This window comes from Aulostomus chinensis, chromosome 2 (genome assembly GCF_037954235.1).
Source record: "Aulostomus chinensis isolate RoL2024-O1b breed Wild chromosome 2, RoL_Achi_v1.0, whole genome shotgun sequence".
Lineage (NCBI taxonomy): Eukaryota > Metazoa > Chordata > Actinopteri > Syngnathiformes > Aulostomidae > Aulostomus > Aulostomus chinensis.
This window is the reverse complement of record NC_141321.1, coordinates 5016087-5041508: the sequence shown is the minus strand read 5'-3', so window position 1 is coordinate 5041508 and position 25422 is coordinate 5016087. Positions and strand designations below refer to the sequence as shown.

The following is a 25422-nucleotide window of genomic DNA, read 5'->3' as shown; positions in this document are numbered from 1 at the left end:
TAGGTTCATTTACCTGTCTGGGGCCAGAATGAATGGAGGTGCTTTGGCCCAATTGAGAGTAACGAGAGAGAGTGAGGAGAGAAAGATGGACTGAGTAAAAGGAGGTGAGAGTACAACTGAGACAGGAAGAGAGTGTGTGTGTGTGTGTGTGTGTGTGGGGGGGGGTCTTTTCCACCTAAACAACAGTACATAGGGGATGGAGGTAATAAAGTAGAAAACTGTTTTTAATGGCTCTGGGTATAAATCTTCCACTTGTGGTGATGACGAGAGAGAAGAGAGAGCAACACTGATGGGCGAGCACGAGTACGGAGGGAGAGACCACGACCATCTCACACCGAGGCCAAAGTCTAACTGCACTTCACCTTCGCCATCTTTTTGGCAACACCTGCACAACAAACGTGTGTTTCAGTGGAAGTCAACTTCTCTCATTTACATTCAGAGTTCACACACGTTTTTATCATCATTATGTTCATCTTTAAATCTGACAACGATTTTCTTGAGCAGACAACGTCTGTTTACACACGAGACATAAAAGAAGAAATCCATGTTCGCGAACGACAAGCATGAGCATGTTAAAGTGAATCAGTGTTAACCAACACAAATCTTCTCAGCTGAACTTAAGTGAACCATATATTCTCTTTAGTGCAGTGACCTGAGGAAGCACAGTTCCAAGATTTTCCAAAGCTTTCAAGGCTTCATGTATTTTTCAGGTACATTTCCAGGGCTGCCATTTTAAAATGCTATTACTTCTTCAGATTTTTCATGACTGTTTGAAGCCTGTGCGTTAAATGCTCTTGCAGAGAGTGCCCCAACTGAGCATGAACGGAGGAAACGTAATCAGTGACCATGAATAATCCTGCTCTTCTGCAACAATGCTGGAACATCACAATAACCTGGGATTGCTGACGGAACTTAGCTGTTGAGCAAACTCTGGCCCCTTTACACTGATATGCTGATTTAATGTACGCTGTCCCTGGTTTTCCAACAACTAAATTCTGGACTGTTTACATTTCCTCCTCCTCACGCCAATGGTGGAGGCATGGGGTGGCCGCGGCCACCTCAAGCTGAATCCTGGCCACCCTATTGGCCACCCTAGCCTGATCCCCACCCGATGCAACCGCTGCATCACAGCTGTTGCTACGCTCCGACACGCGGAACCTCTCCTGCACTGCAACGGCACTACGGACACATCAGATGTGTGCACATCTTGTGTACACATCTGATTTTTTCAGGCGCGACAAAGACACTGTGGGTGCGTCCAGAGTGCTGGAGACACGAGCAGAGTCACAGAACAGGTAAGTTCTAATATCAGCGGGGAGACTTGGGTTTCGACCACCACGCCACCTTCTTCTCCTCTCCTGAGTCTGTACCCGTAATCAGAAACCCCAACAAGAGAGCCAGTCAAGTGCCACAGAAGCAATAAAAATGGGGATTCTTCAAAAAAAGGAATTAATTACATGCAAGATTTTTAATAGTAATGAGGTATTTTTACATTGTGGTATTCATGCTTTACTTAAGTAAAGGATCTGAGTACTTTTTCCATGCCAACAGGTCTGGGATCAGTGCTCCAGTGACTCTGTGGCTCAGTAAATGGTGTTTTGTCATGGTGGCCCGTCTCATTGAGACACTGGCACCAGTTCTGGAGATGTGCATCATCCTCCGTCCTCTAGAAGGAAACTCTTTATTTGCTCAACTCTGGTGAGATTTGTGTGGGTTGTTTCTACGAAAACAATCAAACTCCTGCGATGTTCGTGGGTCTCGGGTTTCCTTCTAGTTTCCTTCTGTCTCTGTCAAACTCATGACAGCAGACTGGCCAGCAGGACGTTGCTCTGCAGGTTTCACACACACAGACACTCAGGTTTGGTATTTTTATTCTAGTAATCAGTCTGAGAGGCGACTGATGAGCCATAACTGCACTGACGCAGAGAGGAGAGACGCTGCAGCCGCGTGGTAATAAATGATATCGAAACTTAAACTCAGGCTTATCAATGTTCTGGTCCTAAATAACTCAGCTGTTTCATACTGACTATCAGTGCCCAACCCTACAGTTTAAATTAATTTTGTCTCAAGGAATTTTAGTAATCGAATTAGTGGAGTTGCTGGAGGAATTGTTTCAGCCCTGCTCCACTCACCTGGCCTCACTGTGGCTGGAGCCTGGCCCACGACGTCTGTGACAGTCACATTCCCACCATATTTAGCAAAGTGATGTTCCCTGAAACACTGCTGTTCATAGGGGTTCCAGAGATGTGGTGAAATCATTCACAGTTGTGATTGGATGGCATGAATCTCTGAAGGACCAACACAGGACGGAGCTGCAGAGTGCGACTGGCTCCAGCCAACAAGCAGCAGAGAACCACATGGAACTAGAACCCTTCTCCTGTTTATCCTCACAGTGCAGTTGTGTAACTGTCTGAGTTGAGTGGGGAGATGGAATTCTTATAATAACTCTGCAACAGCAGGGCTGTAAATCACCACCATGATGCGGTTCAATAATCAACCACAATGGGATTCCTGACGATGGTGAACTCTCCGGCCCAGAAGACTCCTGTGACCTCACAGGTGCCAAACAACCACAGTGTAATTTGAGCATCCAATTAATGAATGTCAGCTACAGCTGTCATTTGCAGTATTCTATTGTACTCTAATTCTATGTCCTTTACACTACAGCGCTGACCACCAGAACCTCCCCCAGTCATTATTGAGTCCCTGTGGATGTTTTGACTCCAATCTGAGCTCTTTCCTGCAGGTGTCCCAGTGATAGCACATACACTAGCAATGATTCCTGAGCTTTAGTTGGCAGGAAGAGGCTTCATGTAGCAGCATCATAAGAGCGAGTGTTGGGGGCTGGATGGCGTCTCACTGGTGTATTGGACTGTTTACTGTTGCTTGACACATGGATCCTGAAGTACCTGGCACACACACAGGGGGCCTGGGAGCTCCCCATCAGTGACCCTTCATAGTTTTAACTTCATCATCTGAATCTAAAGTGGCCTGTTCCAAGTTATCAAGGAATATGAAATGATAAATACACTGGAGCATCTTTATTCAGCTGAATAAAAAGAAGGTGTGCTGGGTGTCATACTGTACCTCTCTCCCAGGTAGCCGGCGGTGCACTGGCACTGACCGCTGATGTGGTCACACAGGCCTCCGTTACGACATGTGCACTCCTCGGAACAGTTGATGCCGAAAGACCCGAATGGACATGGCTGGGCGCATACGGGACCCTGCAGGGCAGGATCAGCAGCACCTTTAATTTACCTTCAACGCATTGATGTGACGCAAATAAATGAATGGAAGTGGACTGTTTGTCACATGAGATAACAACAATATAAGTTTGCATCAGTAGACGCCATCTTTAGAATAGTAGAGTGCCAAGAACTACAGCATATGGAGTTAGTTTGCTGGATATTGATGGTGTGTGAGCATGTGGTGCGGGTCGTACCACCCAGCCAGCTGGACAGGAACACTCCCCTGTGACGTGGTGGCATGTTCCACCATTCTGACAGGGACATCGCTGTTCACACAGGGAGCCATGTTTCCCCGGAGGACAAGGCTCCTCACAGCTGGAGGAGATGAGAGGAGCAGAGGGAAGCAGGTGATGCCACATTGAACCACTGACTCTCGGTAAGTTTGAGTTGTTAAGGTCACAACTCTGTGAATTCTATCGTGGACTGCATCCAAATTTAAGACAACACATGCAAGGAGAGAGGCTGAGAGGTAAGAAAACAGATGAACTCCTTGAATGAAAAACATTGTCATAATTAGAGATGGGACACTAAGAAGCCCATCCATCCATCCATCCCTCCATTCATCCATCCATCCCTCCATACCTCCATTCATCCCTCCATCCCTCCATTCATCCATCCATCCCTCCATTCATCCATCCATCCCTCCATTCATCCATCCGTCCCTTCATCCATCCATCCATCCATTCATCCATCCCTTCATCCATCCATCATCCATCCATCCATCCATCCATCCCTCCATTCATCCATCCATCCATCCATCCATCCATCCATCCATCATCCATCCATCCATCCATCCATCCCTCCATCCCTCCTTCCATCCATCCCTCCATGTTCTCCCTCTTCTCCTGTTCAGGGTGGTGGGGGTGGAGCCTATCCCAGCAGCCTTCCCCCTGGACAGGTCACCAGTCCATGGCAGGGCCAACACATAGAGACAGACAACCATTGGCTCTCCCAGCCACGCCTACGGTCAATTTAGAGTCTGGATTAACCTGGTCCCTCTTGATGTCTTTGGACTGTGGAGGAAGCTGGAGTACCAGAGAGAACCCAGCAGGAACAGGGAGAACATGCAGACTCACACAAACATTTTTCATGAGTCCAAGTAAGAGATGAGGCTTCTTATATGCACACAAAAGGTTCCTTCCTCATAACCCTTCCTCACACTCTCAGTTGTGTGGTTTTTAATGGAATTCTCCTTATCTCTTTTGGTTCAATCTTACATCAAAAGCCAATCAGTACATTTCTGCCTACTCACAAGGCCCCCGTGTATCCGGGTGCACACAAGCACTCGCCGGTCTGATGGTGGCAGGTGGCACCATTCAGGCACTGGCACTCCAGGAGGCAATCTTTGCCGTAGAAACTGGGGTCACATGGCTCCTCGCAGCGCCAGCCCTGGTAACCGTCGGTGCAGACGCACGCTCCCGTTATTGGGTTACATTTGGCCCCATTCCGGCACTGACAACGGTTCGTGCAGTGGGGGCCCCAGAAGTCACTTTCACACCCTGCACAAAGAAGAAGGGTTGTGAATCACATGAGGTTTTAAACGGCTATCATGAATAAGTGAGTGATGATGAAGCTGTGGAGGAAATGAAGAAATCACCATGAGAAGAGAAGAGGGAAGATGAGAGGATTTTGAAGAACCGGAATAATAAAGAGAGATGAGAGGATGAGGGGAAGAGAATAATAAAGGAGTGAGGGTCTTTGCTCACTGGAAGCATTTGTTGTATGGGCAGGGGTGAAAGTGAGCCGGAACGGGCCGGAACACAGGTCCCGTAAAATATTCACGGCCAGAACGGAGTTCCGTTTAAAAAAGGAGGAGAAGGGAGCTGTCAAAATCCCCTATTAAATAAAGAGAACGACGTCTGGAGGCGGTTTCACACTGAACGCGGCCGACACGGTGCGCTGTGTGGGGTGGGGCGCAAGCACGCGCAGCGCTGCCGAGTTGCTGGGCTTGGTTTGCGGTCATGTGACGTCACAGCATACAATGAATGGACTTCCCCTGCGCAGCCTGCGCCTTGCTCGTTCAGTGTGAAACCGCCTTGACTCGGAGTCGTGCCCATGAGCGCATGTCCGCATGCGAGGCGTTTCTGGTTGGCTGACAGACGGACACCTGGGTCACGTTACCAGCATTGTTAGTTCTGATTGGTTAAAACCACACTGTTCTGCTTTCACGGAACGAAAAAAGAGAAAGAAAACAAAATGGAGGGCAAAACCAAATTAGTGACTGTTCTTGAAATTTTCCACGTTCTGTGTCGTGTCTCTCTCTGTAAAGTGTGAACTGATACTTTGCTAAATAAATCATGGAGTGACATTGATGATCTGTGTTTCCATGTCTGCCTGTTCCCTGTTGTCAGCGCTGGAGAGGGCAGTGACTGCACAAAGCAGTTTTCAAAGCATTTCCAGGGGTCGCGCGGGAAGGGCGGGGCTGTGGGGGCTGCAGCCGTGTGGGGAACAGACACCCGAAAACTGTCATAAAAATCACCCACAACCAATTAAAAACCGTAAAACTTCAGCGGCGAGGCGCGCTTTTTTTTTAAACACATGCCCAAAGGGCGTGCGTACAGTTCCAGCAAGACCTTTAAGCCACTTTCACCCCTGTGTATGGGTGTTTATTATTTTGTGTTCCATGACACACCTCAGGTCACAGTCACGCAATTAAAAAAAACGAATGAAAAAGAGAAAAGGAAGGAAATGATTAAAGAAATGGGAGCAAAAATGAGAGATGGGAAAGACGGGGCAGCTGAAAGGTGAAGAGGGGAAAGGAAAGAGGTTCTGAAGTCTCTTCATCCACGGCATCAACGAATGATTCCTGAGACAAGCGATGTACCCATGTTTGTGTTAGCATTCATGCTAGCTCATCACTGCAGTGGGAGGAAGATGCGTACAAATAAGGAGGGAAATGATATAAAGCCACATTACTGTGTGTTACAAAGCATTTAATAAAGAAGTAGTTTATAACTCTTCTCTAAGACTGAACTTATGGTCTTTCCAGCTTGTCCATCTGTTCAGCCTCAGGTCACTGTCCAACTTGACTCGAGCCTACTTGTGCCCACAAACTCAGCCAGAAACCTGGGTGTCATGATTGATGACCAGCTGACCTTTAAGGTTCATGTGGCCTCAGTTTCTCGGTCTTGCCGTTATGCCCTCTACAACATCAGGAAGATCAGACCCTTCCTGACCCAACAGACCACACAGATTCTGGTTCAGGCTCTTGTCATCTCACGCATTGACTACTGCAACTCTCTTCTGGCAGGCCTCCCTGCAGGCTCATTCAAGCCTCTGCAGATGATCCAGAATGCAGCAGCAGTCTGGTCTTCAACCAGCCCAAAAGGGCACGTCACCCCGCTGCTGGTTTCTCTTCACTGGCTTCCAGTGGCAGCCAGGATCAAATTCAAGGCACTTCTCTTGGCTCACAAAACAATCACAAGAACGGCTCCAGCCTACCTGGAATCCCTGATCCAGGTCTACTCTCCTTCTCGCCCACTACGCTCTGCATGCCAAAGACGCGTGGTGCTTCCAGCCCAGCGCTGCTCCAAATCCCTAGCCAGACTCTTCTCTTCTGTTGTTCCCAAATGGTGGAACGAACTACTGAACTCTGTGTGTTCTGCTGAGTCCCTTTCTACTTTTAAGAGACAATTGAAGACTCAATTGTTCAGAGAGCACCGAGGCACTGAACCTGACTCTGCTCCTCTTTGGGGTAGAATCAGTCAGAGGGTCCAAGACCCAGCACTTAGTGACTATGTAGCACTAACTGGGTTGTGTCATGTTGTATGTCTGTCAAAAAAAAAAAAAAAAAAAGGGAGGGGGGGGGGCAACACTTCTTCTGCCACTAGATGGCAGTACCTGTGACCAAATCACAACTGAAGCACTTTTGCGCTTCCTATGGACTTTTCCTTAATTAGGTCTAAATTCTTGCTTGTGTTGTACGTCGCTTTGGACAAAAGCGTCTGCTAAATGAAATTGTAGAATTGTAGAATTGTACAATAAAAAAGTGCTTAGTAATTCCTATGTAGTGATACAAAAGAGAAATAACGCAGAGTAGCTCTACTGAAGTCACTGAAGGGAACAGCTGCAAGGGGAGGGAAGTAGAAGAGATGAAGCTAAATTTGATTGTAAAAGTAGCAGCTGAACATGTTTGACTTGACATTTAGACTCCAACAACAAGCACTTGTCTTTGTGCGCTCCCCTCCCATGAACCAGTCTACCATCCAGTCCCCCATCAAGCTGGCTTGCTCTCCCTGCCTCCCCTCCCATGAACCAGTCTACCATCCAGTCCCCCATCAAGCTGGCTTGCTCTCCCTGCCTCCCCTCCCATGAACCAGTCTACCATCCAGTCCCCCATCAAGCTGGCTTGCTCTCCCTGCCTCCCCTCCCATGAACCAGTCTACCATCCAGTCCCCCATCAAGCTGGCTTGCTCTCCCTGCCTCCCCTCCCATGAACCAGTCTGCCATCCAGTCCCCCATCAAGCTGGCTTGCTCTCCCTGCCTCCCCTCCCATGAACCAGTCTACCGTCCAGTCCCCCATCAAGCTGGCTTGCTCTCCCTGCCTCCCCTCCCATGAACCAGTCTGCCATCCAGTCCCCCATCAAGCTGGCTTGCTCTCCCTGCCTCCCCTCCCATGAACCAGTCTACCATCCAGTCCCCCATCAAGCTGGCTTGCTCTCCCTGCCTCCCCTCCCATGAACCAGTCTACCATCCAGTCCCCCATCAAGCTGGCTTGCTCTCCCTGCCTCCCCTTCCATGAACCAGTCTACCATCCAGTCCCCCATCAAGCTGGCTTGCTCTCCCTGCCTCCCCTACTAGAAGCTTCCTTCTTCAACTGTTATTAACATTTCCATGTTTCCTCCATTCTGTGTTATAAACTGTTTTCTTCTCTGTACCAACATCTCCTGCACGTCTGTCCCTCCTGGTGAGGGATCCTCCTCCCCTCCTCACCCTGAGGTTTCTCCCATTTTTCCCTGTTAAAGGTTTTCTATGGAGTTTCTCCTCAGTCGATGTGAGGCTCTGAGGGCAGAGGATGTTGTTATGATGCCATGAAGCCTGGAGACAAACTGGTGGGGAAAACAGGCTACAAAGAAAACTGCCTTGCCTTGCCTTTGTGCGCAGGGGAGATGTGTTTGTGCGGCAGCACCACACACCTACACCTCCAACACTTTTCTGATACGGAGGAAAGGCTAACCTCAGACTGCCAGCTTCATAATCTCACAGGCTTAAGTTGTGGACTGCAGTTCCCATAAAGCATGAATGCTGACATCAGTGAACTCTCTGCAGCACCAAGTGTTTACCAGCCCAGCCGGTGTGTGTGATCGCTTCATACTCAACGATGCCTATAATGCAGGGCACCAAGTCTACTTGATTTAAACAGTGATTTCAAAACTAGAATCCATAAATGCCAAAGAACAAAAACAGAGTTTTTATGTCTCAGTTAATCGGATGGAGGAGGGTGATGCGCCAACTCAGTGCAGCTGCAGCAAAACTGCTTTGGCTTATGTTGCAATAAACCTTGAAATAATCAATAAATATGCATGACTCGGTTCCTTCAGGACTTCCAGGATCTCCTTCTTTTCGGGTTGAAGTGTTTCACTTATGTTTTTGTGATATTTGTGCTCTTACTGGAACGCACTATGCATAAAGCATCAACTGGTTTCAGGTGAGTGAGAAGGGAGACATCCATAGTGGTCTGGACGGCAACACACTGTGCACATTTTGATTTGTCCGTTTCTTTTCTGACACCAGCAGGACGATTCAGTCGCACACATTTCATTCGCTGAGGTGCGCAGAGCTGTGAAGGCAACATGGAGCTGAACTCTTGAAAGCTCTCTTTCTGCATTCAGTCACAATCACTTTGCATGAGGGCAAGTAAGTGCAGCACCGCTTCAGTACCAAGTGTGGCTCTTAGCCCCATTTGTGCAAGTCATTGTGGCAAAACTACAAAGACGCACCAAAGACGCAGTGTTCTTGGAGTGAGATTAGAGAGTCAGTGGGATCATCCAGGAGCAGGTCACCACGGTGGCTTTTTATCCTCCTTCAAGAGAAGCTGTTATGAACAGATAAAACATTTGCCTTTTGATGCGTTGTGAGATTTAGTCAGAAGTGGTTCATTTGCTGAGGCCTACCTCTGCGCTCCCTGTCATCAAACACGACCCATCCTGCAGTGGTGATGCGCGCCGTGACGGTGCAGTGACTGGTTGCACCCCATCAGCGTGAAACAGCAAAACTCGTGTCTCACGTGCCTCCTTCCAGCACAAAAATGTCGTGCTGTGAAGGAATTTGGATGGCCTATGATTTGGTAAAAGCTCAGTTGTCACATCTGACAAGTACCCTGCGTACTACTCAGTGTACTAATGTGGTACACGGTGTTCTGCTGGTACTCTCCTAGTACTCATAATATAGTCTCAATTTATGGCCTTGATTTATTCAAGTTGCTGCTGTGGTTTTGTTGGTATGGAATGATGAAAGGAAATGATGACATTTTCTTTCTCTCTCTCCCTCCCTCTCCCTCTCCCTCTCCCTCCACGCTCATCTCTGCTCCATCAACGACGCTCTGTCTTCGTCCAGCGTGGAGCTGAGCTGCGAGGCCGGGATCACACATACATGTTGTTTCTCTTCAGGAACGTCAGAAGCTGATGTTTGGAATTTCTCCTGGATTCCCTGCTGCCTTCATGATGTGAGAGGTCACTCTGACCGTGACCTTTGACCACCCAAAAACTTTTACTATTTTCATTCGTACCATATTTGAAGAGATTTCCACGAGCGTTTCCTGCAACATCGGCCCTTGAGAGTTGAAGTTCATCTTTGTTTTCCCTACAAGCAATCCTAAAATATGGCGTTCATGTAGGTGACAGTGACTTGCCCATCGAAATCCTTTCAGTTCATTCTCGCATCCCAGGGGACATTCCAGCCAAATTTGAATAAATTTGACTCAAGACATGTCAGAGACACTGACACTAAAAAGAAAATGGGGTGTCAGACAGACGGACAATCTGGAAACAAAATGGCTCCAGTTTTCAGCTTCCATTTTCACAGACGCCTAAAAGAAATTGCATTCAGTGACAGAATTTATCTGGCAAAAGGCAAACATGTCAGGATGTCGTTTGTGAAGAGAAAAACTTGCTGTTGTTGTGATGAGTTGGAATTCTAGTTCCTATAATTGGATGTAAATGTCGTCAGACACGTCCCTTTCAACATTCAGCCTCCTGAGTCCGGACGGACAGACGTGGTCTTCCACCCGTCTTGGTCTCTGCGCCTCCAACTGAATTTCAAGGATGCGTACTCAGAAAATGTATCACAGATGTGTAAGTGGATGAATTGCTGTTATAAATCAGAACCTGATGACAACTGGTACAAAAGATGGAACATTTTATTCTATATTGCATCATCGGCGATAACATAAATCAAAGCGCTATTATCTTTTTGATATATGCTCACGGGGTGAACTGCTCTCAAGGGAGGAAAAGTACAGAGAGTTTGAGTGCCAAGAGCTTTGAACGAATGGTCCGAAGTTAAAAGGAAAAACCCAGGAAACGGTGGTGAAAGGAGCCGGAGAGGGATGGGCAAAGTTATCCAGACTTAACTTTCTTCCTCATACGTGGGTGGTAGTTCCATGATATTATAGTGTTAAATGTTTCATCAGTGCTGTGGTGGCCAGAGCTACGAACAGACAAAGAATAAATCACACACTCCCTCCCGCTTCGTCTTTCTCTAATTTCCTCTCTTCCTTCCACACATCTCTCAGTTCCTCCTGTCTATCTCTCTCAGTGAGGGGGGTTCTCTTTATTACCCTTAACTAGTGAGGCAGCATCGTCAAATCCTTTATCCTCTCACAGCCTCAATTATTCAGTAGCAAAGAGTCCAAATCAAGTGACTAATGACTTTGATCAAGAGTAGCTCGCTGGCACTAAGCAGAACTTTCTGCACTAAATTAAAAGCAGCATAATGCACTTTGGCAAGAGCTCACACTTGCAGGAGTGTTCCTGGGCCTGTCTGTGGTGGAGGCCAGGAAGAGTAGTTTGGGATTGGGACCAGGAGCTAGGCTAGCCTGCCTTAGTCCAGCTTTTTTCCCCTTGAATGCGTCCACACGTTCGTCACTCAAATACAAGAACAGATGCTCGAGTAAGTAAAGACTCTGGAAAAAGTAGAAGTACTGGCTCTTACTGCCAATGTACTAAAAATACTTTCCTTTTCGTGTTCCTGCTCTGGAGTGTTGGCGGGTTCACTTTCATCCATGCCATTCTGAATGTCACTGCTGCTCCTCGTTAGTTTCAGTTACTTATTTAATTACTCCCCATCTCTCCCAATACCTCAATTTAAAGCGATACTTCACCCAAAAGTGTATTTTGCATTTCAAGTCCTCAGATATGGGAGTCTTCAGCTCACTTCTTCTTCATCACTTCTTCCCGACTCCAGAATGCAGCAGGAACCAGCCACACACACTTAGCTTGGCGCTAACGGACACTGATGGCTAACAACTGCAGACCCTTCAAAAATAGTAATTTTGCAAACCAATTCATGTGATCAATCCTCCAATCAACTGTGAAAAACAGCAACAGGCACCAAGAAGTTGGTACAACATGCGGGCGTGGCACACTTGGCACTCCCGTAAACCAGTAAAGGTTTCCTGCACTAATCAGACAAGTTGTCCCTCATAGCTGGGACCAGTGGTGGCGCTGGTGTCACACTGCAGTACAACTACCACAGTTCCAAGATTTCAGTATCCCCACCCACAACTGTGCTGGAGTACACATCAACATGATTGTTGGGCAGAATTTTCTCATCGAGTGTTTGTTGTCACAAACACCTCAGAAGAATAAACCAAAACAAAACAGTAACATTTCTGCGTCGGATGGCGCTCGTCTCCCCGATGAGCGCATTTACGAAGCGTGAAGCCTGATCAAAATAATTTGGAATCTCAGTATGAGGCTTCAGCTGCATAGGCTTCTGATAACTCTCCACGAACACACACACACACACACACACACACACACACACACACACACACACACACACACGCACACACACAGCAGGGGGTCTCTAAACCACCCGCTGAGATACTACACAGTTTCCCCGCTGACACATTCCTGTAGGATCAGTTGGAGTTGGTGGTTGTTGGGTGTTGTTCTGGGGTGTGTTCACGCTGTTGTGTGTCGCAGCTGCTGGAACCTCCACTCCACCTCTGCTGGGTGTCAGCTCTTCCCTTCATCGTCTCCTGATCTCTGTCACCCGCCACCTCAAGCTCCGCCCACACGCCTGCTCTGCTCTGCTGCACTGATCCTCTGGCTGGCATCTTGTGTTTCTCTCCAGTAAAAACAGGAACTTGTATGAGTCACTGTGTTTTCTAGTAGCCAGAAGCCCAACAGCAGGAAAAGGAGGGAAGGAAAGACAGCATAGTAACAACTAGCAAGTGGGTTTCAACATCTAGACGCTGTGAGGGAGTTGTGAAGTTTGGCACAAATGTCTGCTGGGACTCAAGGACCAACCGAAGCCTACCTGTCCATCAAAGGTCAACGTCACTGTGACCTGCAGACATTGTGGAGCCACACCAGCAAGATTCTATTCATGAGTGGGTGGTAGCGTTGTATCAGATGACTCCCACAGTCTCATAAAGAGGTGGCCACAAGCACAACACTTCTTTACACCTTTAACGAATTGGGTTTTTGTGTCTTCTTATTTCAACAACTACACGAAAGGACATGAGTGTGGTTTAGTGACATGAACGTGCGCGAGAAGGTCAGTCTGTCTCTACAGCAGCAGCGTCTCTCACTGTGTCAGCTGTTCTGGACTAACGGACTTACAGAGTCCCACAGAAGCGGCTTTGTGGAAGATTCTGTTAGAGTCCTGCTCAGTGTGACCATGTTTCTGCTGAGTGCCATCCAGACTCAGTCCTGCATGCATGTGTTCATGTCTAAAAAGCAGATTAGAAAACACACACACACACTCACACTCACACTCAACTATGGCAGTGGCTTTGTCCAGGAGGGGCCGAGCTGGTGAAGTCAGGTGTCTCTCATCCCTCCTCTGATCCTCTGATCTTATTAGCTGCTTCTTCTATGTGTGACGTCAGATGTGAGCGTGTGAATGTTGAGAAGCCACTTCCCTGAGGCGTGTTACAGGTACAACATACAAGGTCGGACATTTGGGAGGAAGTTTTTATGAACTGATCTATTTTGTCTATTTCCCCTCATTTTGCTTCCTAATTGTACAACATCACGCCCCCCCCCCCCTTCTCTGGGGACCACCGCTACCACACAGGCGACCGTAGTTTTATCGCTATCGTGACACTTGCTCTTCAAATTCTCTCTGACTACCACGTGTCAGGACATTGGAATATTTATTAAATATTAAAAGAATCTTTTCTTGATGTCCTTCTTGAGTTTGCTGATACCGCAGTGCATGCCTAACATTTGTGGCCCGTTCAGTAACAGTTCAGTGGTTTTCTGCATGACAACAGAGAAACACGTGCGCTGATGGAGCACGCAGAGATGGAAAAATGGGAAAGTTAAAAGGGTTTTCAGGTGCGGGAGGAGCAAGATGGCTGCACCAAGCTGATGTTTGCTCGCGGGGATTTACTGCGCCTGCGACAATGAGATGAGACGTTCCATAGTTGGTCTGAAAGAATATTAAACAGCTCGAGAAGGCAGCAACATGGAGTTCATAAAGCTGTCGAGCAGAGAAACGCGCAGCAGGTGACACATTTACTCTCTACCGTCTACGGTAGTTTATCGGTCAAATCCACGTTCAAGCTGTTCTCAGCTGCATTTAATGACCAGTCAGAGAGAGTCAGCAGCTACAGAGGCGCTTCCTGAGGTGCTACCCACGTCTGTGTGGCGCTGGCAGCTCTGACGCCATTAGGGGACCATTGCCACCTTCGTTACGTTGAATTAACTTATTATTATATGTCACAAGCACTGATAACAGCACCGTTGGTCAAGGAGATAATTGGTACTTGGTTACTGACTCAATCATGTAGCCGTACAAATTAGCACTGATCACCTGGAGATGTAGTCCGTGCAGACACTCAACCGAACGCACAGCACCACGGCGAACTGGAGCAGCAGGTCCCGTGTTAGCAGGCAGCTCCATGAGGTGCTGCGCCACCTGGGTGCTGAGCCAGAATATCTTGGTAACAAAAACAATGTATTTCAAGTTTACTTCCTTCATTAGTTTTTAGATTAAAAACATAAAAATATAACAGCTGCTTAACTTGTGAGTCCAACACGTGAAGCAACAGCAGGAACCCAGAACCAGCAACGGGTCTGGTAGTCGTCCAGATTTCTCTTCCTCCATGTAGTTCAGAAGAGCTGCTCCTGACATTCCTCGTTCCTTCAGCCCACGAGGTTATAAAACGGTAAGTAATAACCCAGTCATAAAAGCTGTACATTATATAGAAAATCACAACAATACGAGGTGCATGATGTTATTGCGCGCTAATATCCAGCTGTAGCATGTCTGGGCAGTACCCGACTGCCGTGGGCTCAACCAGGTGATGTCTGCACACGCGGTGCAAGGCTCATTGACTTCGTCATTAAAATGCCGGCTGCACCAAATTTAAATGCTCTTGTCTCTCCATCCATTCGTTAAACAGAAAAAGCAGTCCTCAAAGGTTTCAGTGTCCTGCTCCTTCCTGACACAAGCAGAAGTTATGCAAATGTAATCAGCATTCATTAGTCAGTATCAGGTGGAGGGACTTTGGCTGTGTTTTTAAAAAATATGCATTTTTCTGCACTGTTTATTTGAGGAGTTCTTTTATTAGTCATACTTGCTCTTAGTGCCCTGCTAGGTATCAGGGCCCATCCAGACCGACTGGACTCAAATTCAGCCAGTAAACATCTGTCCTGTCTTGATGTGGTCCTGGAGCCGGCGCTAATATGCGGGTGGAGCGTCAAAATCTCCTCCTGTCCTGCCGAACGTGGACCGTGTGTGGTTTACAGCTGATGCTTCAACCTGTGCTCGTCAGAGATGTTGTTGAGAGGAGACGCCTCACTACGTCACGCAAAAACATCAACCCTGGTTCCAGCATCTCTGGAGGACCACGTTGAGCTTGACTCTCCCAAAGGAACTTCAGTTCAGCAGTTTATGATCCATGGATCTGAATATGGATTCATTCCCTTTATTTTGAAGGTCCTGCGCTGCATCTGTTGTACTATTTTTAATTTTTTTCAAAAATGTTTTTGTTTTTAAATTTTACATTCATGTTGTCTTGTTTTTCAGAGGAAAAACGCAAAGCCAAATTGGTTTTTGTGATTTGATAACAGAAATACAGCTGAAGGGTGGAGCTTGGCGGTGTCACATGGGTCGCAGCCACCGGATCAAACCACTCCGATGCTGTGCTCGCTAACATCATCAAATACTGTATTGTTGCTCAAAGAATCCATGTCCTCTGGTGTCCTGACGAAATTTGGGATTAAACCTTCCTTCTGATGGATGATTTTGAGTATAAATGAAATTTTGAAACTGGATCCTAAATATCAAGATCAAGTGGCCTCAGAAAGGTTCTTTCAGGTTAAATACCGACGTGTGTTATTTAAGAACAGAGACGGAATAACGTGCATCCATAACAAGCACTCAAAGAAATGTGCACCAAAGACCCGGGGACCAGACTGGGACGTCCCCCACACGGAGAGCCGCCTGCTGGAGAGAGAGCAGCCGACTTGTTGAGTTGATGCTTTTCTCTCATTCTTTTCTCTCACAAGCAACTTTTCAAACAAAGAAAACAAAGCTATGAACTTTTTAACAAGTGAGAGAAAATACAAACCCCTCAAGCATTAAACCCAGTGAGACAGGACCAGCGGCTGTGTGCTGACCAACCTCTGACACCTGCAGGCCCGTTTTAATGAATCCAACCTGCTTGTGGTCATGAATCAATGCGGTGGAGGGCGGGAGGCAAAGTCTCAGTGACACTGTGAGCTAAACCCCCGGAGGCTACACGAGTCCCTCAGAGGAGATCCTCAGGTGTGGCAAAGCTCATTAAATTATTAATTCACTAAACAAAGTTCAAAAGGGAAAAATGTCCAGTTGCAAGAGGACAAATGTGTGCCATCCTTCAGTCAGAGCTGGACCATCACTCCAGTCACAGCGGGGACCTGTCCCCTAAAGGCCCACTAGAGGGCGCTGCACACAGAGCGCTGGGGTTGTTCAGACGAATCTCAGTGAAACAGAATAAAAACAGAGACGAGTTCAGTCTGGAGAGACGCAGGAAGGAGATGCTGCCACTGCTCTTAATTCCATTTAGGGGTGTGAAATGATCATCTGGTCACATGGGTCCTGGGGGGGCTGGCCTGAGTAGACGGGAAGGAGGGGGGATACCCGGACCATAACTGATGCAGAGGGATAATGCTGAGTTGCCAAAACACAGCGGAGCTCCGACTAGTGCTGGGCCATCTGTTGATCTATGGAGCCGCCACTGCAGCCATTTGTCTTGCTCTGCCCCCCCGATGGAGGGCCGGGTTCATGGGGGTGGTCTCAGCTACAGGATGGACAGGGACGAGATGGAGGCTTTATCTGAGTCTACTTCTGAACAGAGTGACAAATTATGAGGAAGAGCTGTAAGTCTCACAGAAGGAAGCATCTCTCTCTCTCTTGCTCTCTTTCCTCTCCCTTTGTGTGTGTGTGTGTGTGTGTGTGTGTGTGTGTGTGTGTGTGTGTGTGTGTGTGTGTGTGTGCCTATGTGTGTGTGTATACACATACTCACACACATAGGCACACACACACACGCTTGTTCAAAACTGTGGGCAAGTGCTATAGATAATTAAAAGTGTTAAGTATTTAATTGAGCAGTTTCTGGGCTTCTGCTCTGAATGATTTATTCTGGTCTATAATGAGAGACTGGACCAGATGACCCGTCTCTCACACTCTGATCATGTTTCTGCTCCCCTAATCTGCACGTCCCCCTCCAGCCATGTGAGGACTGAAACACCTGAAGGGTGCAATGTTCTCTACACCTTCTCCTGACCTACAGCGACCTGCCATTTTATTGATTTTCACACATGAACCTGATGAACACTTCACTGTTGAAACCACGTTGCCTCAAAACTCTGCTCGGGATGTTACACAGGGACAGAGATGGACAGGGATAGATGTGGATGGACAGGGATGGACAGGGATAGATGTGGATGGACAGGGATGGACAGGGATAGATGTGGATGGACAGGGATGGACAGGGATAGATGTGGATGGACAGGGATAGAAGTGGATGGACAGGGATAGATGTGGATGGACAGGGATGGACAGGGATAGATGTGGATGGACAGGGATAGATGTGGATGGACAGAGATGGACAGACATGTACAGGGGTATATGTGGATGGACAGACATGGACAGGGGTAGATGTGTATGGACAGGGATGGACAGGGATAGATGTGGATGGACAGGGATAGATGTGGAAGGACAGAGATGGACAGACATGTACAGGGGTATATGTGGATGGACAGACATGGACAGGGGTAGATGTGGATGGACAGGGATGGACGGAGATGGACAGGGATAGATGTGGATGGACAGGGGTAGATGTGGATGGACAGAGATGGACAGGGATATAGGTGGATGGACAGGGATAGATGTAGATGGACAGAGATGGACAGGGATATACGTGGATGGACACATATGGACAGGGATAGATGTGGATGGACAGTCATGGACAGGGGTAGATGTGGATGGACAGACATGGAAAGGGGTAGATGTGAATGGACAGGGATGGAAAGGGATAGATGTGGATGGACAGAGATAGATGTGGATGGACGGGGTAGATGTGGATGGACAGGGGTAGATGTAAATGGACAGGGATGGAAAGGGGTAGATGTGGATGGACAGAGATAGATGTGGATGGACAGGGGTAGATGTGGATGGACAGGGATGGACAGGGGTAGATGTGGATGGACAGACATGGACAGGGATAGATGTGGATGGACAGACATGGACAGGGGTAGATGTGGATGGACAGACATGGACAGGGGTAGATGTGGATGGACAGACATGGACAGGGATAGATGTGGATGGACAGGGGGAGATGTGGATGGACAGACATGGACAGGGGTAGATGTGGATGGACAGACATGGACAGGGATAGATGTGGATGGACAGGGGGAGATGTGGATGGACAGACATGGACAGGGGTAGATGTGGATGGACAGGGATAGATGTGGATGGACAGGGATGGACGGAGATGGACAGGGATAGATGTGGATGGACAGGGGTAGATGTGGATGGACAGACATGGACAGGGATATACGTGGATGGACATATATGGACAGGGATGGACAGGGATAGATGTGGATGGACAGGGGTAGATGTGGATGGACAGGGATGGAAAGGGGTAGATGTGGATGGACAGAGATAGATGTGGATGGACAGACATGGACAGGAGTATAGTGGATGGACAGACATGGACAGGGATAGATGTGGATGGACAGAGATGGACAGGGATAGATGTGGATGGACAGACATGGACAGGGATAGATGTGGATGGACAGACATGGACAGGGATAGATGTGGATGGACAGGGGTAGATGTGGATGGACAGGGATGGAAAGGGGTAGATGTGGATGGACAGTGATAGATGTGGATGGACAGACATGGACAGGGGTAGATGTGGATGGACAGGGATGGAAAGGGGTAGATGTGGATGGACAGAGATAGATATGGATGGACAGACATGGACAGGAGTAGATGTGGATGGACAGACATGGACAGGGATAGATGTGGATGGACAGAGATGGACAGGAGTAGATGTGGATGGACAGACATGGACAGGGATAGATGTGGATGGACAGGGGTAGATGTGGATGGACAGACATGGACAGGGATATACGTGGATGGACATATATGGACAGGGATAGATGTGGATGGACAGGGGTAGATGTGGATGGACAGGGATGGAAAGGGGTAGATGTGGATGGACAGAGATAGATGTGGATGGACAGACATGGACAGGAGTATAGTGGATGGACAGACATGGACAGGGATAGATGTGGATGGACAGAGATGGACAGGGATAGATGTGGATGGACAGACATGGACAGGGATAGATGTGGATGGACAGACATGGACAGGGATAGATGTGGATGGACAGGGGTAGATGTGGATGGACAGGGATGGAAAGGGGTAGATGTGGATGGACAGTGATAGATGTGGATGGACAGACATGGACAGGGGTAGATGTGGATGGACAGGGATGGAAAGGGGTAGATGTGGATGGACAGAGATAGATATGGATGGACAGACATGGACAGGAGTAGATGTGGATGGACAGACATGGACAGGGATAGATGTGGATGGACAGAGATGGACAGGGATAGATGTGGATGGACAGAGATGGACAGGGATAGATGTGGATGGACAGACATGGACAGGGATAGATGTGGATGGACAGAGATGGACAGCTCGGGGTGGCAGCATCAGCAGGGACCGGCTCTGGCCCTCCAAAGCCGCAGCAGGATGAGCAGTGTAACACACACATGAACTAATGAGCGCAGATGAACGCTCATGTGGACTCCAGTCTCTCTATGATGGACCTCCTGTGTCTCCCCAGGCTCAGTCGTTGGTGCTGATGTTTGAAGCTAAAAGGCTCAAATAGAATCCCTTGGTCTTCATCTTCAGCGACACAACGCTGATGCAGGCCCACTCCAGGACTGTAAACAGAACCGTAAACAATGACATTGGTTGATTGTCCTCTAGACGCGGTCATGTGAGCTGATGTGTTTGTCACTGCTGCCACCCGCAGCTGCTGGCCGGCCGGCCACACAACAACCACTGAACCGGTTTTCCTCCGACCCGGTGGAGGGGAGGACACGTTCCACTCTGGTTAGGGTCCGATTAAGAAAAACTGCACTTTTACCTCCGCCAAGGAGATGATGTCATGGGTTCAGTTTGTCCGTCTGTTACTAGAACTATCAGAAAAAGATTATGCTGGATTTTTTTAAAGATTCAAACCAGGAAACCATTTTGTCCAGGATAAGAACCGGAAAATGTGAAAAGTGAATCAGATCCAGGTTTTGTTTGTAAGCTTTAGCAAACACTGGCATTTCAGTCACAGGTTTACGCGTGCAATGCTTCTGGCAGCTTGTGAAAAAACAAAATCAGAGTGTTGGAATGTTTCCCCAAAAATTGTAAATATGTAGGATAAAAAAAATCATCGCCACTCATGAGACGATCAGAACAAACCCACTGAGTGCTCGTTCAAGGCCAGTTTACTTGGAAATCCTGCGATGCTGTGAGGGCCTCGTGACGTGGAACTGCTTTTATGTTACATTTTGTGTTGCATTTTAATCAACGAATTGTGATTTAGACATTCGACCACACTGGAGTAGAAATTGCTCATATTAGTTGCAGACAATTTTTCATTATTGAATAATTTTTTAAGCAGTTATTAACAACACATTGCACACTGTTTTGTGTTTACTGGTTCAAATAAAACTACAAAAGCACAAAGTCAGAGACAGAAACAGAAGCAGCCTCACACAGGCAGAACTCTGAACTAAGAGCCACTAAAGAGCTCATTGGACGGATGAATAAATGATAAATAAATAATCAGAAGTTGTTCTGTATCTGTCATCAAGTTCACCCTTAAGAGTTCACCACGTCACCGTGCTGAGGATCGATGCGGCCGCCAGCCAATGAGCGCCTTCTCAGCTGCACCCGTCGCCTCTGTAAGGTGAAAGCCAATGAACTATCCTGTCTCACACACACACACTCACACACACACACACACACACACACACACACACACACACTCTCTCTCTGTCTCTCTCTCTCTATCTTTCAATCTCCCTCACAGCCTCCAGCTTAATTCATTTATTTTTAATTCAATGGCATTTTTGTCAAAAAGCAGCAGAGCGGAGGGCGACTGGCTGGGAGACAAACAATCTGCAAGATACGACACCTTTGGTGATAAGCAATCACTGTTTTGCTGTGACTGCAGGCAGACGCCCAATATAATCCATTATTAAGTACTGCTCTCCTATATTTATTCCAAACAAATTGCTATTGTTGCTTCCATAAACACAAAGACGGAGATTACCCCTCACAGACAAACAGAAAAGTAGGGGCTTTTAAAGCATTATGGAGTGAATCACTATAAGATCGGCGAGGCAAAAAAGGACCTTTATTCATATGAAATAGTTCATAAAATATGACCTAAAAGCAGCACAAATTACATCCAGGCAGCTTTTTTAACTGACAGGGAACTGTGCCTCTGGAAAGTACATCGACATTATTTAAGGCCCCAGCCTGTGCATGAGTACAGCTATTTTCATGAGCACGCTGTCAGAGCGCCACGGCGCACTCCCCTGACGAATGAGTGAACAACAGTTTACAGAAGAAGCTGCAGCGAGGAAGTAAACCCTCTCACCTCCGCAAGGAGGGGAGGAGAGTGGTGATAGCACAGCCCTGGATGTACGAGCGCGTTTGAAACTGGGAGCTCAAAGTTTCCCTCATTACTGGAGGAGGCACCTGACCCATTTACACACATGCACGCCTGTGTTTAATTCACCACCATTGATTTCCAATTTTCAATTAATAATTGTAATTAGTGGCAGCATATTTCAAGCTGCTGGCGTGAGTCGATGAGCGGGAGGGACAGAGGACAGGCCAGATGGATGACACAGTTTACTGCTCACAGGCTGGGAATAAAGTGATTCTGTTGTGACACTGATTGACCTACTGACTGTGTGTGTGTGTGTGTGTGTGTGTGTGTGTGTGTGTGTGTGTGTGTGTGCGCGTGTGTGTGCGTGGGTGTGAGAGTGTGCGAATGGTTTGATGTCCGCCATGTCACCGTCATTTGTCAGCTGTGACATACCTGCACTTGCTCCTGACTTTCCCAGCGTCGCTCTGCTGGCCAGTTTGCATCATTTTTTAAGTCTGAATCACTGCCGTCATGAGTGTTTGTCAACAAGCTCGCTGTCTAATGACGCATGAGGCGTGGCAACAGTTCACTTGATGGGTTTGCGGGGGGGGGGGTGTGACTTGTTCACTCATCTTGGTGTCTTGTGTGATAACTCCACTTTAATGATCCCGTTTTGTACAAACAATAACTCTGAAATCAGCCGATGGCTCCATTCGTCTGGGTCGGAGGTCAAAGCTTCAACCTACATGACGACAGAGGAGTCGCCCTCTGGACCTGGACGAGCTGGAAATCCATATTTTTGGCCTCCAATGTAGGTCTGCACGAATTGATGTTTTTGCCACATGGAAGCATCAACACACCACTGTCATGAAGCTGACATAGAACATGTCATGAACATGGATATTTGAGCACCAAGCAGCTACAGATTTCAAACCTCTAATTCAGCAAAATTTCAGAGAACATTGTTTGTGTTCAGTCCAGTTCCTTTTTACATTCAAACACTAAATTAGAATGTTCAGTCACGCTTTAGGACTCAGGGACAGCCCTGCTAAAAGTAGTAAATGACAGCAGAACCAACCTTGACAACAACAAACTCTCGGTTCTGGTAGGAGTTGACCTGAGTGCTGCTCTTCATCTTGTGGACCACCAGATTCTTGTAGCTTGTTGAAGGGAGCACACTGGCCTGTCTGGAACTGATTTAACTGGTTTACCTCATGAGTACTGTATGAGGAAGGAATTGTTCTGTATCACCAGATGACCAAATTCTCTTAACACTACGAGGCTGCCTGTGGGAAACCACAAGGATTTATTTTAGGACCATTACTTTTCATTGAGTACAGGTAACCCCTGGGCGAGGTGCTCAGGAGGTACAGTCTCTTCCTCCACAGCGATGCTGATGATACTCAGCCGTACGTGGCCGTGTCGCCTGATCACACTGGGCCACTCAACTCACTCTTCAGGTTTTCACACCTGCAGTTCAATGTACTCAGTATGGTTCATATTCACATTTTTCACTTGGTCCGGTTTGCTTTCACAGAAACACTTTGTCACCAGAGTTTGAAAACAAATGTCACTTGGTGAGAATATGGAGACTGCAAGGATTCCACAAGGATGTCCTTATGATTTATGTGTGGAGAGAGTTTAACACAGCTTCAAATCAGGGAAACGTTTCAATCGGAGCTTTTAAAAAATTAGAACATGAACTCCAGTGCAGTTCAACTGAACTAAATGAGGCAGGTGTGAAAAACCCTTCTAAGTGTATTTTCGATGTTAATACAGCTTTACTAACTCCTCTTCTTCTCCCCTCATCCCAGATCCTGGTGCTGCTGGAGGAGGCTCCAGACCTGAAGAGGCTCCAGCTGCCACCCGTAGCTCCACCTGCTCACGTCCCCGTCTGTCCATCAGTCTCTCCTCCTTTCTCTCCCTCTTTATCTCTGTCCCTCTCTTTCCTTCTGTCTCTCTGTCCTCCTCCATTCTCTGTCTTTGTCTCTGTCCTGCTCTCCTGCTCTCTCTCCGTCCCCACTGATCCTGGATCTGCTCCACCTTCCTGCTGGTAAAGGAAGGTTCTGGTGGCTGCTGTTGCAGGATGTGTTGCTGATGGAGAATTGTTGGGTGGAGGTTCATTGAAGGAGGGAGGTGCTGGACCTGCTCTACTTGGACAGAGTCAGGACAGAACTTTGGTTGGGGTTTGGTGACACACAGATAAAACTGACTTGACTTTGATGTCACACAACTTTTCACAGCTCAACCAGGACAAGCAGAAGTCCTGATAACTGGTCTCTAAATCCTGTTTGCTTTCTCAAAGCTTCTGCTTTATGTCTTTACTCACTGTACAACATTAGGCTTTGAATTCTGACATGTTTGAAAGGTGCATGATAAATAAAGACTGATAGATGGATGGATGTTAGCAAAGTCCCTTTTGCATTAATTTGTATCAGTCACTACTGATTTTAGTCCTGGATTCCACTCACCAATGGGTTTGGGGCTTGCAGACGTGGAGCCCCAGATCAGAGCGAATTTGATTAAAGAGACAACAGAGTGTCATCGTTTTCAATAGATTGGGAATTTCAGTCTTTTCAGGCAAAATGTCAAACATTTGCTGGATCCAGATTTTCAGATGTTATATTTTGATGTTGTTGTTTTTTTTGTCATTTATGACAAAAAATGTCCAAAAAAATTAAATGTTCATATCTAAGTGACTGGATTGTTTCTACACCAAAGGACTCATCCTGACAAGGAGCCTGCAGGAGGGTTCACCTGTCACTGTCACAGTAGGAACTGTTGCTGTCGACCAGGCAGACTCATCGGGGAGTCCTCTTCTTGAAAGATTCCAGACAGCAGGTTGTGTGATGTCAACACAACACAATGATGTTAAAGTCTCTGACAACTACAGAGAAAATATCAGGCTGTCTGGCTGCTAAATGTGTCCCTGTTCAACAGCCGGGGGCGATTCTTGGATCAAATCTAACCAGGAGTGTCACTTGCAGACAGTGCCATGCGGAAGTGTTTAGTCTCTTGAATCACTCAACCAAAATGAATGAGAAGACATTCATATAATATAAAATATGCATAGTTTTTACCAATAAGGCTGGTTAATAATGGTATTTCCTTGTCGTCATCAACTATCCACTTACGTGAGCAAAAACATCCTAGCAAATTTGAGAAAAAAAACCTTTGAATTTTGAACTATGAGGCCATCACTTGCTTTTCAAAGGAAATGTTCATCGTAAATGAATAGATAAATGTATAACTGTCAGCAAGGAGAAAACTAAGAGACACATTCTTCATGACTATCAGCATCAGATTCATGATGAAAGGTTAAAGTAAACATTGTTTTAAATTCGCTCAACTCAAAATCCAGAGCATTTAGAGGTTAGCGCCCCTGAACCCTCTGTTCAGCCTCCGCTCCTCTCATCCTGCGTCTTCATGCTTCGCTCACACAAACCAGGACGACCCAGGGGACAAGCAACCGCTCCTTCTGGGCTCCAACAGAGGTCCATCTGTGATGCATGGCTGTATGTGAATGTGTGAATGCAAACTCTTGTATGAGAAAGATACTTTGAGCGATCGCTGTAAGACTGCAAACCAACCCTTATCTCACAAACCTGAGTAAGGACTACAAGCCAATGGACGTTCTCTCTTATGGGCCACATTTATGCTAATCACCAAGTGCACTCATGTCTTTCAAGATCACACTGAAAGTCACTGACGCATTTGACGTCATTTACAGTCGCGCGACTCTGTAGTTGGGACGCAGCAGAGGAGGAGAGACGGGCGAGTTGAAGACAACATGAGTTGAGTGCTCAGCCTGTTGTGTTCACAAAAAGTTCCCTACTCATGTAA

General features: G+C 47.2%; 1 protein-coding gene and 1 long non-coding RNA gene across 7 annotated transcripts in view; one reads left to right on the top strand and one right to left on the bottom strand.

The window, feature by feature from the left end:
- Positions 1 to 25422, bottom strand: part of LOC147268855 (multiple epidermal growth factor-like domains protein 11) — a 164518-nt gene that overhangs the window by 56179 nt on the left and 82917 nt on the right. For all 6 annotated transcript variants that reach the window (XM_086223613.1, XM_086223632.1, XM_086223622.1 and 3 more), the window contains exons 7-9: positions 4501 to 4747; positions 3443 to 3563; positions 3088 to 3224 (exon numbers count right to left, since the gene is read on the bottom strand). In XM_086223613.1, the coding sequence (XP_086079739.1) occupies positions 3088 to 3224; positions 3443 to 3563; positions 4501 to 4747 (505 nt within the window). The remainder of the gene's footprint in view (positions 1 to 3087; positions 3225 to 3442; positions 3564 to 4500; positions 4748 to 25422) is intronic.
- On the top strand, positions 16535 to 23825 carry LOC147268857 (uncharacterized). Its single transcript, XR_015119162.1, has 3 exons — positions 16535 to 16786; positions 20795 to 20889; positions 23394 to 23825. It is a non-coding gene; the product is annotated as an uncharacterized LOC147268857 (long non-coding RNA).